At 45.5% G+C, this 13,238-nt stretch overlaps 1 protein-coding gene across 1 annotated transcript in view; it reads left to right on the top strand.

The window, feature by feature from the left end:
- TAF1 (TATA-box binding protein associated factor 1) overlaps positions 1–13,238 on the top strand; it is a 120,163-nt gene that overhangs the window by 78,570 nt on the left and 28,355 nt on the right. The window contains 4 exon segments of the mRNA XM_030575944.1: positions 4,836–4,903; positions 5,277–5,399; positions 11,172–11,264; positions 11,669–11,753. Coding sequence (XP_030431804.1) covers positions 4,836–4,903; positions 5,277–5,399; positions 11,172–11,264; positions 11,669–11,753 — 369 coding nt within the window.

Raw genomic sequence — 13,238 nt, forward strand, 5'->3', positions numbered from 1 at the left:
CACAGGTGAAGCCAAAATGAGTCATTCTTGGTAGATTGCACTTTACGATATGATGATCATCCTTCTCTTTTCTTTCAAAATTTGATCAGCAGTGAGATAGTTACCAATGTTAGTATTTACATTGCCATATTATACTTCAGAATCTATACATTCCTTGAAGTGAATTGTGGCAGTTCACACCTCTCAAGTCTATTACTTCATATTCTGCAAACTGAGGAGTAGCCTTCGTTAAAAGGCTTTGTCTAGACTACCACTTCTGTTGGTCATGGATGTGAAAAAAACCGTTTCTGACCGACATAAGTTGCATCAGCAAAAGTGCTGATGTGGACAGCACTATGTCTGCAGGAGAGACTCTACTGCTGACGTAGCTAATGCCAGTCATTTGGGGATGGTTTAGTTATGCTGACGGGAGGGTTCTCTCCTGCTGGCAAAGAGCAGCTTACCTGGGAGACCTTACAGTGGCACAGCTGTAGTGGTGCAGCTGTGCTGCTGCAAGGTCCGTGGTGTAGACATAGCCAAAGGCTTTGCTGATACAGCAATGCCAGCAGAACCCCCCCGTGGAGACTTAGATCCTCTAGCGGAGTTTATACCAGCAAAAGGACTGTCACCAGGACAGCTGTGTTTGCATGGTTTTTTTTGGCAGAGCTATGTTAGTCAAGGGTGTGGTTCTTTCACACCCTGCTGATGTAAGTATGCTGACAAAACTTTGTAGTGTGGGCTGGCTTCAGGCAGACATCACTATAGTGATTTACATTTGGTTGGTGTCTTCAGGGTTTTTGTCCCAGCCAGAAACCTGTTTTTGAAAAATGAATCTTTAGATTTTATAAAGCAACATGCAGTTGCTGGGTAAAAGTGTTTATTCACTGAACCACTGTGAGGCAGCCCTATTGTGACTCCAGTTAACACAACTTTTTATCTGACAAGTATTCTGTACAAATATTAGGCACTACATAAGTGCTAAGCCTTGCCATATTCCAGGCTCCATGTATTCAGCGGCAAACAGGACTTAAACTCTGGTAGACCTCCCTGGATTCTGCAGTAGTCTGGAAAATCTGTAGCCACTTCATTCACAAAGGAAGCACCCGTCTTTGCTCAGTTGGTTTTCCGTGTTTTCTTCACAAACATGAGGGCTAGAATAATGAGTGGTTTTTAAGTGCTTGCTCAATCAATTCCAGTCAGGGGGTGTGCGCACCACATGCACAGTAGCTGGAAGATTTTTCACCTAGCAGTACCCGTTGGTTTGACTCAGGCATCTCCTGGAATAGTGCCTCCATGGCACCATATATAGGGTCCTGTCAACCCACTGCCACTTCACTTCCTTCTTACTGCCTGTGATGGTTAGCCAGAATGCTTGTTCTCTTTTGCTTTGGCAAGCCTTTCTCCCTAGTAGTCTTCAGACTTTTCTCCTGTAAATAGTTAAATCAGTAGTTAGTAGTAGTCAGTCAGTCAGTATATAGTTAGAATTCCAGTAAGGAATTGTTCTGGAGGTACCCCTCATCGTGTCCCCCTGCAGTACTGGGGCATGCCTCAGTCCCTGGGGTTTAAACCTTGTGCAGATTGTAGCAAGCCTATGCCCAGGAGTGACCCCCACACTTCCTGCTTGAAGTGTTTGGGGGAATTGCATCAAAAGGACCGTTGCGCTGGAGTTGCCCTCCACGCTGGATACCTTTTGAGGTGGTGAGAGAACGTATCACATTCACAGTGCTGCCTTCTCCACCTAGGTAAGACAGGGCACCGAGCTCAAAAGCAGCGGCATGCTCGAGACTGTCGGTGCTGTCCCGAGGCAAGCCAGTGATGGTACTATGTCGGTCACCATCCCCTCAGCACTGGTCATCGCTACCCTGTGGCAGTGGACAGGCAGGGGAGTTGCACTGGTCCCCAAGCTCCTGGCATCGGACTCAAAGCAGGCAAGAGCATTTCTACCAGAGTCGCATTTTCAGACCTGTTGCAACAATATATAAGGTCTCTGACAATTCCCTACCAACACAGCAAGGAATTGCCTAAAGCTCCTGGCCCACATGGCTGCCTGTACTTACACAGTGCAGCATGTCAGACTGAGACTCCAAGCTCTTCAGGTGTGGCTAGCCTTGGTGTATCGACCAAACTGGGGCAGTCTAAACCAGGTAGTCACTCTTTCCCAACCGGTTCTTGAGTGTCTTCTATGGTGGCTCAACCTGTAAGTGATGTGTGTGGGTATTCCCTACTCCAGACTTCAGCCATTCCTGTCACTGGTTACAGACATGTTAGTGGTGGGTTGGGGAGCACATCTAGGGGAGCTCAGGACTGAAGGCCTCTAGTCCAAGTGGAGCTCTCACTTCACATCAATATCAAAAAGTTGAAGGCAGTCTGTCTGGCATGGCAGTCCATCTGGCATGCCAGACCTTCCAAGCTCACTTGGAGGGGAGATGTGTGTCAGTCATGACACACAATACAACAGTGATGTTTTATATAAAAAGACTAGGGCTTAATTGCAGACGTGTTCCTTCTTCCCTGGAAGGACCACCTCCTTTACACATTTCCATCCATCCCACTCGTCCACAAGGTGCTACTCAAAGTTCAGAGGGACAAAGCCTTGGTGATATTGATAACTCCAGCTTGGCCACATCAGCACTGGTAAACGTCTCTTCTGGAGATGTCAGTGGAAACCCTGATGACCTTACCACAGCTCCTGGACCTGATGACTCAGGACCACAGCCACCTTCAGCATCCCATCCTTGAATCTCTCTACCTCCTGGCTTGGAAACTCCATGGCTAAAAGATGGCTTGCTCTGATCCAGTTAGGGAAGTCCTCCTTGGAAGTAGGAAACAGTCCACTGGGCCCACCTACCTAGCCAAATGGAAAAGATTCACAATTTGGTTATTGCAAAAATACATCTCCTATGCACTTGGCAATACTCTTTATCTTGGACTACCTTCTGCATCTAAAGTAGCCAGGGCTTTCTGTGTCACCAGTAAAAGTCCACTTGGCTGCCATTTTCAGGCCAGTCAGTCTTCACTAACCAAATAGTTGGACACTTTCTTACAGGGCTTGACAGGTTATATCCTCTAATATGGCAGCCAGTTCCAGCCTGGGACCTTTACCTGGTTCTTTCCAAACTAATGGGACCCCACTTGTGACATGCTCTCTGCTCTATCTCTCACTGAAGGTAGCATTCTGTGTAGCAATAACCTCTGCCAGGACAGCATCCGAACTTAGGGCGCTAACGTCTGAGCCTCCTTACACAGTGTTTATAAGAACAAGGTTCAGCTTTGGCTGCACCTGGCTTTCCTCCCGAAAATTGTCTCCCAGTTTCGTGTTAATCAGGATATTTTTTCTCCTAGTTTTCTACCCCAAGCTGCATGCAAACAGCCGGGAACAAAAACTCCACTCCTTGAAAGTTTGCCGGGCATTAGCCTTCTATATCAAACGGACAAAGCCATTTTGAAAATCTGCTCAACTATTCATCGCAGTAGCAGATGGAATGAAATTGCTCCCAGTCTATTTTCAAAGAATTTCATTATGGATTACAACGTGCAACCAAATGTGCTCTGACCTGGCAAAAGTACCTGTCCCCATGCTGACAGTGCACTCCACAAGGGCACAGGCATCTTCAGCAGCATTCCTCCCCCAGGTTCCGACCCAGGAAATTTGCAGGGCTGCAACGTGGTTCTCATTCCACACCTTTACCTCACATTATGCCATTACTCAGCAGGCTAGAGATGATGCAGTCTTTGACAGAGCGGTGCTTCAATCAGCAGACCCTTGAGCTCTGACCTCACCTCTGAGTTCCTGCTTAGTAGTCACTTAATTGGAATTGACATGAGCAAGCACTCAAAGCAGAAAAAACAGCTCCCTAACTTTCATAACTGTTGTTCTTCGACATGTGTTGCTCATGTCCATTCCAAGACGCACCTGCCTCTCCTCTCGGAGCATTGCCAGCAAGAAGGAACTGAAATGGTGGCGGGTTGACAGGGCCCTATATACAGTGCCATGGAGGCTCGACTCCAGGGGGTGCTATGGGTACTGCTAGGGGAACTGGGTACTGCTAGGGGAACTGGGTACTGCTAGGGGAAGAACCTTCCATGTACTGTGAATGCGGCGGTCACACCCCCTAATTGGAATGGACATGAGCAGCACATCTCAAAGAACAACAGTTAAGAAAGGTAGGTAAATTTTTTTTTTTTTCTTTTTTAAATTGAAGCTGAAATTTTGGAATGCAATTTTGTGGCAAGTTGCGGTTTTTGTGGCAAATTTCACACTTGTGGAATTATGACGTACATAGGACTCTGCTTTTCAGTAACTGGTTCTTGGAGAGTGTTGCTTCTGCATATTCACAATTCCTGCCCACCTTCCCTTCCTCACAGTTCTGCTCTCATGACTGGACTTTAAGAGAAGGAAATGGGGACTCCATGGCCTCTGCTCCAAAGGTTTAGTGCAGTCCAGGGGGTGCTTATGGGTTCCCAATGGACACTGCTTTTCTAGGAGGTTCCCAAAGTTCAATGGCACTATAGGGTGTATCCCACAAGTGTGAATATGTAGACACAACACTCACAATAATAAGTAAACCACTTTATTATAATGTCCATAATAAACTCTAGTAACTAGTATGCCATAGGAGAGAATCACTATAGTATGTGACTGGGGACATGTTTCAAACCATGATAGAAATATAATCAGTAATGCAGGTAACGAGTAAAGAGAGATTCTTAGGGTGTTACATCATAGTGCTCACAGGTGTTCTGTGATCAGAGTTTTCCTTTGTGTGCCATGGGGATGGTGAGCTTCATCCTCCCACCAGTCCTGAAAGCTTCCACAGATGCCAAGGTGCATCACTGTACTTGCTGTGTCTTTGCAGGGCCAAAACACTCACTGACCCAGATATCTCAGTCCATGCTGGACCTCTGTGATGAAAAACTAAAAGAGGCAAGTCTTGTAATTGGCTCTTGTAAGAATGGAGAGGGAGGGAGTGGCATGGGGGTTGAGAGGTTTTGGAAGTGCAGACAGAAGAATGAGTGGGGCCGGTGGGGTTGTCTTTCTTCCTTTTCTGGCTATTTATATGCATTTTTACTGTTATTGGATCACCAGACAATTTTACACTGAGTTCTGTTCTTTGAGAAGGACACTTCTCTGCTCCTCTAGCTATCATAAGTTGTCAAGATGGGTTACCACAGAGTTATTGGGGAGTATCTTCATAAACAGGTGGATATGTGCATGCCTCTTAAAAGTGGAGGGTGTTTTGATGATAAATAGTTACTGATGGAGGATCAGCTATTAACATCCTTTAAATTCATTACAGAAGGAAGATAAACTGGCTCGTTTAGAGAAAGCAATTAATCCTCTCCTGGACGATGACGACCAAGTGGCTTTTTCCTTCATATTGGATAACATCGTCACTCAAAAAATGATGGTCGTACCAGATGTATGTGATTGAAATGCAGTGTGTGCATGAGTTAGGAGATGTATAACAATGGTACTCAAAACGGAGGCCTGGAGAGCCATTCCCTATTTACTGGAGATGAACAGACATGCACTAATCGTGATGCTATGGCCTGACATTACAGGCAGATGTTTGCAGTTTTGTGGCTTTTATCACACATTAATACAATATTGCAACATAAACAGGAGATGCTATGTCAGGATGTCCTGCTGAGATTTTGTGACTGAGGTCAGGTGAATACTAAAAGGTAAAGTTGACCCAGCTATTTCACTCAGAGGTGTGAAAAATCCACTCCTCTGAGTGACGTAGTAAACCTAACCTAACCCCTGGTGTAGACCTGTCTTGGGGAGGTGGATTAACTACAGCAATGGGAGAACCTTTCCCATCACTGTAGTGAGGCTCTATGCTGAAGTGCTACAGTGGCACAGCTGCAGTGGTGCTCCTGCAGCGTTTCTAGTGAAGACATAGTCTGACTCAATATCTCTTCCATCACCCCTTTCTTTATTGCTTGGAGTAGGAATCAAGATGTACATTTTGATTTCAGCTCTGCTGCTGACTCTGCTCTTGGGTAGAGCAGATGAAACTCGGAATTTCTGCTAGAGGAAATTTTGACATTTTGAAATGTGCGTTTGTTCTGAATCAGGGCAAACCCAGATTTTTTTCAAAATTTCCTCCAAAATTGAAGTTCTGGAAAAATTCCATTTTGGAAGTACTGACGTGGTGTTTAGGAAATATGCTTCCTGAGCCACAACAGCTGCTATCTGAAATTGGTATAATTCTTTCCATTTTCACTATTGCCCACCACCGAATAGGAAAAGTGAAACTTCTTGACAGTTGGTGACAAACTGACAGGGCTTCTAGGGTTTGGTCCAGGGAAGCTCTACCCTGCAAACTGCCCAGAGTTTCTGGGCTACCAGGCCAGGTGGTTCCCTGGGTTGCCTGACTTTTGGGGCTGCTGGTTCCCTGTGCTGTGAGAGTTGAGCAGCCTGGAGAGCCAGCTGACTCAGGAGTCTGGAACCCCTGGCGTCCCCAGCCCAGAGCAAACCTCATGGTGGGACTGCACTGGAGCCGCAAACCCTAGAATTCTGGACTTCCTGGCAGTCAACCAGGCAAGCTGGCAGGAAACGCTATTGGAACTCTGCTTGTGGTTCATCAAACCTGATACATATCCACAAGACAAATAGGCATTTTCTGACAAAAGCCTGTTTTGCTGGAAAATTCCTGACTAGTTCTACTCTTGGGTAACTTGCTCTTTGTGTCTCAGTTTCCATATTAGTAACACAGCAGTAATGTTTGTCTTCTTTGAGACCCCCTTGAGCAAGGTGATATGTAAAATGTTATAGCAGTGGTAGTAGCACTTTTATATTAATCGTATGTAGCATGTTTCATCTCCAGATCTCAAGACACTCTGAGTACATACAAACATCAAGCTCTTACTATGTTTTAAAATTTTAAAAAATTATATTGTGAAATAACATTAAGCAAATAAGTGACACTAAGAGAAATTTTGCCTGTAGCACTCCATTAAACTTTATTTATTGATTCATTATATGCATTTCAGCATTAAATCCTACTAGGAAGTCAGAGAAGAGATTCTATGTTTCTGCCCCCTTAGGGACATGTCAAGGAATCTTTAGGAATATTTACAGGTTTGTTTGACTTATGCTTGGCACAAGAGTGGAAGTCAGGGAAGGAAAAAAAGGTGGCTTTAAGTTTCTAGGCTGATCTACGCTGGCACAAGTTGGAAAAGTCCAGGTGCGCAAGCCAGGGATCATTGGGGTGTAGGTATACTCTGGCAGTGCCCCTTGTTACTCTCTCACAACCTCTCTACCAGGGGCTGAGAGAGTGGTGCAGGAGTTGTTATATATCCTGAGGCTCCCCTAATGCAGATGGAATCCTCAAGGGGCTGAATAAACTGGCTGTAGGGTGACTTTGGGCTACCAGAACAGGGCTGAGGATCTGGCTGTTTGTTAAAAGAGTAATACAATTTTAGGTTTAGATAATGCAAGTTGGTGGTTATGACCGTTTTCCCAAGGATTGACTATTTGACATAGGGGGAAATATCGATATATATTCTTTAATTCTTCTTTGAGTGCTTGTTCAAGTCGATTCCATTTTAGGTGCGCCTGTGCCCACATGCACAGTTGTTGGAGATTTTTGCCTTAGTGGTATCCATAGGACTGGCTGTGGTGCCCCTGGAATGGCACTCCCAAAAATTGCATTGCCTGTCCACCCAGGGGTATTCAAGATAGCCAGATCGGTGAGGCAAACCCCCTCATCTATTCCGCCAACATCTAAGAAAGGAGAAAAAAATACTATGACCCTGCAGAGGGCTTGGAATATCTGTATGCTCATCCCCCTGTGGCATCACTGGTCGTGTCCGTAGTAAATGAAAGGGACAGACAGAGCCACCCCAGCGGAATGCCCAAAAATAAGAAGGCCAAGAGACTACTTATTCGAAAGAAAAGTTTATTCAACAACCAACTTACGGTTTAGGGTCTATAATCACCAGGACTCACTTAGTAAGTTCCCGGAGGCCCTCTCACAGGAGCGTGCACAAGAGTTCACCATGGTGGTGAGCCCTCCAGATGGCCTGGCCAGGGTGATTGCGTCGGTGGTAGCCATGCAGCTCAGCTCCTGATTGAAGGCTTCTGGGCTGTCCCAGGAGATGCATACTATGGTACAGGACCTGCCACTTGAGGGTTCGGGGCTGTTTTCTGAGCTAACTGACTAGGCTCCATGGGCTCAAGGACTCCTGAGCCACCCTCCACTCCCTGGATTTGCAAACCCCTTATACCTCCTTGCTTTGTCAATTCAGCCCCCCCATGCCACTTTCTCTTCTTCCTGACCTGCTCACACAGAACCGCAGCCACACCCTGAATCTGGGAATCAGTTCCCTGCACCTTATGACGTGATAGCTGCATGGGTGAACGAGGAGGAAGGACGTTGCTCGGAGGCTGTCCAGTAGGTCCTATTTAACAGTAACAAGCCGTCCACTAAAATAGCCTACTTGGCAAAGTGGGAAAAGTTTTCTGTGTGGTCCTTGGCCTGTTTGACCCATCTGGTGGAGATTTCCATCCAGGACATCTTGGAGTACCTGCTATACCTTCAGGAATTGGGCTTAGCAGTTTGTTCTCTGAAAGTGCACTTGGCAGCGATATCGATGTTTCATCCACCTATCCAAGGGAAATCAGGTTTCTCCAACGACATGGTGAAAAAATTTTTGAAAGGACTTCTCCTCTTGCATTTTCCAGTCCAAGAACCGGTCCACTTGTGGGACCTGAGCATGGCTTTAGCAGCTCTAATGGGGCCTCCATTCATGCCCCTTTCTTCCTGTTCACTGCCCATCCTGTTTCAGAAAACTGGATTCTTGATAGCCATTACCTCTGCCAGGAGGGTGTGAGAGTTGCAAGTCTTGATTTCTGGGCCTCCTTACACGCAGTTCTCCAGGGATCAGGTTATGCTCCGGCCACACCTGAATTTTGTATCCAAGGTGGACACTGTTTCATTTGAACCACCTGGTGTATTTGCATGTATTTTTCCCTAAGCTGCATTCCTCTCCAGAGGAATGATGTGTCTGTATGTTGGATGTTAGAGTGCAGTAGTGTGCCGCACACTGTCTGTGTTGACTCTGCTGCCATGCACTAAAAGTTCCTTACTGCACTCCTAATCTACTCCCATTCATAGCAGGGTATACTGAAGTGCCCTAGTGAACTTGTAGTGCATGGCAGCCGAGTCTGCATGGGCACTTAGTGCCTGGCAGGCCAGTGTGGGGTAAATGTAGACCCCTGCTTGCTGTGAACTAACTTTGTTTAGATAAGCCCTTATGCTAAAGTGTGTGCAGTAAATCTGTAAGTAAAGTTTCTAGTGGAGCACTCTGGATTTATTTATTTTTTTAAATTAAATCAGCATTATTATCTTCATTTACAGAAGGGATAACTGAGACAAAGAAGTCATTTACAAATGCAGTCCAGTTTACCTACTTCTCAGTGCACTGCACAGCACATTGCATCATGCCAGCTCTCTGGCATTTTTTCAGCACTGTTCTTGCAAGCTTAAGCTTAATCAGGGAGAGCAAGAAAATTCACTGTCAGGCCCCTGAACTCCACAAATGCCTCGTACAAGACGCTGATGAGGGCATGTCTGGATGCAAATGTTGCACTGGTTTAACTAAACCAATTTAATTTTGTGAGGGCTCTCTTATATTGTAAATTTGGCTTATATTAGTTTATCTTGCATTGGTAAATTTACAGGTGCAAGCTGAACGTGTATATAAGCCAGTTTTAAAGTGATATGAGTCCACACACAAAGTTGCACCAGTTTAACAAAATCAATATAAAATCATTCCTTCAGTTAAATTGGTACAACTTTATGTGTAGACCAAGCCTTAGTGATTTATAGTTAAGGCTAAGATTTTATCTCGATTATTTTAGTAAAAGTCAAACTCGTCATGGGTAATACACAAAAATTCACCATGACCAGTCCGTTTAAAAGTAACCGGGGGGCAGGGCTAGGAGGGGGGAGGAATAGAATCCCATGGGGGGGATGACTGACAGGCCAATCCTCCCGCCATGGCAAGGGCCACAGCCCCTGCTCCCATGGCTGCAGCAAGGGGCACAGCCACAGGGAACATGCAGGCCCTGCTCCAGAGCTAGCCACAGCTGCGGACAGGGGTGTGCAGTCCTGACTGCAGCCCCTGCCAAACTCCAGCCGCAGCAGGGCGAGGTGGAGGCATACACGGCCCTGGGAAGTCGCAAGGAAGACATGTGGCCCCAGCTACAGCCCCTAGCGAAAGCTGCGGGACTGGGGCTCATGGCCCCCGGCAAGCCTGGGACACTGTGGAGCTGGGGCGTGCGGCCCCGGCCAATCCCGGGATGCTGCGGGGCTGGGGCGCAGGCCCCTGGCTGCAGCCTCCAGTGGAAGCTGCAGGGCTGGGGCTATAGGGTCCTGGTTCCAGCTAGCCCTAGTTAGTTGCAGGGCATTGGGGCACAGTCCTACCGCCGCCACCTCCTGAAGCCCTAGAAGTCACAGAGGTCTGGTGAAGTCATGGAATCTGTGACTGCTATGACCTCCATGATAAATCGTAGCCTTATTTATAATGTGACATGTAGAGGATGGGATAGTGTTAAGAGATTGCCTCTCATTTGCTGTGTGTATATGACTAGGTTGCCCTGGTGTCTGTCCCTCCAAAACTTTGACAGACTCTTCCCAGTGGATGCTTTCTTATTAGGCTTCAGAAAGGAAAAGTTGGCTGGAGTCAGGGTTTTGAATTTTCCTTTTCCTCCACAGAAATCTCAGGCTTTAGATGTTTGGCTCCTGCTGATAGTTTCCTGTGGATGCAGACTTTAGATCTTTTTCCTGCATTGACTTTTCAAGGAATTAATGTTCTTGATAGTGATTCTAGTTACTGCTTGGAAAGTAACAATGATACTAAATAGTAAAGCCCACTGGATAAGAGCTGCTTTGTATAGTACAGGTTCTTGCTTTAGCTGTTGAAGGACATAGAAAACTATCTTGCTTTATAGCTCTTTTAGTCCTGTGTTTATCTTTGACTCTTGCTGAGGCTATATAGTTGGATGCAGGAATCACTGTGATAAACATTTCTGGTCTATATAGAATCTGTATCTAAGTTTCTGCTAACTGCTCTAGAAGATTATTTTGTGAAACACTCTCTCTTGGCCTCAAGATCCAATAATCATTTCTACAAGGAATTGTTCCCAATTATGTTTGTCTGTCTGTTTTTATTTTCTGCAGTCTTGGCCATTTCATCATCCAGTTAATAAAAAGTTTGTTCCAGATTATTATAAAGTGATCATCAATCCAATGGACCTAGAGACCATCCGCAAGGTATGTAATTTAAATCATACAGCCATTTAAGAAAGTGTTTAACTCTGTTACTCATGTATTTCTTCACACAACTCAGTCAATCTGTGAAACTCTTTGCCACAGGATTTTGTGAAGGCCAAAACTATAACAGGGTTCATAAAAGAACTAGATAAGTTCTTGGAGGACAGGTCCATCAATGGCAATTAGCCAGAATGGGCAGGGATGCAGAACTATGCTCTGGAGTGTCTCTAGCCTGGGAATGGGCAACAGGGGATGGATCACTTGATGATTACCTGTTCTGTTCATTCCCTCAGAAGCACTTGGCATTGGCCATTGTCGGAAGACAGGATATTGGGTTAGATGGACCTTTGGTCTGACCTAGTATGGCTGTTCTTATGTTCTTATCACTGAGTAATCTCTTCCAGAACATCTCCAAACACAAGTATCAGAACAGGGAGACCTTCCTGGATGATGTTAAACTGATCCTTGCCAACAGCATTAAGTACAATGGTAAGTAATTCCAATATTGGCCCTGATTGTTACATTGTCCTGAAACCATATTTGACCAGTCCTAAACCCTTGCACTACTTTAAAACAGACAGTGCCCCAAACCTAGTTATGTTAATTAGCACCTAATAATCTTTCTGCGTGCCATGGGATTATGCTTAAATTTCAGAAGCCTAATTCTTTTATTTAAATTTAAAATAATTCAGTTGTAGTTTTGTAAACCTAAAGGTCACTTCATGTCAAACAAACTGTACTCTTTATGACAGGTTTCAGAGTAGCAGCCATGTTAGTCTGTATCCGCAAAAAGAACAGGAGTACTTGTGGCACCTTAGAGACTAACAAATTTATTTCATCTTATGCTCTTAGTCTCTAAGGTGCCACAAGTACTCCTTTTCTTTGTACTCTTTGTAACCACCTGAGATTGGTGTTGGAGGGGTTGGAATGTTTATGACAGAGCATGCACAATGCAATCTGTCAAGGATGGTTTCAAAAAGAGCCAAACTTACAAAACCCTGCAATGAATCCCCACTCTCTTCTCCTCCTCCTCCTTTTTACAGAAGGATCAGCACCTCCATCCTGGACTCCTTTGAGTGATCAGAACACACGGTCTCCCTCACTGACAAGCATCCTGACTTATTTCCTCCAAACCCTTCCTTTCTTTCTTCTAACATTCCACCTACCATAATCAGTTTGCAACTCCACCTCAAGCCCCTTTACTGCAGCTGTGTTCTTCAGTGCACAAGTCAGCTGGCTCACAGACTTGTTTAGTAAAAAGAACAGGAGTACTTGTGGCACCTTAAAGACTCACAAATTTATTTGAGCATAAGCTTTCATGGGCTACAGCCCACTTCATCAGATGCATAGAATGGAACATATAGTAAAAAGATATATATACATACAGAGAACATGAAAAGATGGAAGTTGCTGATTCCCATTACTGGCCTTACAACAGGAACTTCTCATGCACAGTAAAATCCTATGGTCTGGAGAGTGACTGCTGGTTTAACTTTGCCCACACAGGCCACAGAAGCAGCTGAAACTCTGTTTTGGCCTTAGACTGCTTCCCCTTTGTAAGACCTAGAACTAGGTCACATCCCTAGTCTTACTGAAGCAGCAGTAGAACAAGCACCTTCTTTCAGGAGCTCCGCTATCGGGGATATGGTTGGGCCATGAATCTTTGGGTGCTAGAGGCAGTTCTTCCTCTGCTCCTCTCACCTCCCCTCCTCCCCTCCAGTACACTGGGCTTGGATTGTGACTGTGGTCATCTCCTGGTCCGTACAGCCACTTGGGGCACACTCCATACAGCAGGGGGTGTGCAATTGTCCATGCCTTATCACTGTTCTTTGCATACCTTAGCTGGAGGGATTGGCCAAAGATGTCTCACTCATGATCTGCTGTCTTCACTGTGGTAGAGTCACTGGGTCACAGGAGGATGTGCGGCAGCGTCTAGTGATTTTCTGTAGCACACTAGCTATGGCTAGGGTTGCC

This window comes from Gopherus evgoodei, chromosome 9 (assembly GCF_007399415.2).
Source record: "Gopherus evgoodei ecotype Sinaloan lineage chromosome 9, rGopEvg1_v1.p, whole genome shotgun sequence".
NCBI classification, from domain to species: Eukaryota; Metazoa; Chordata; order Testudines; family Testudinidae; genus Gopherus; species Gopherus evgoodei.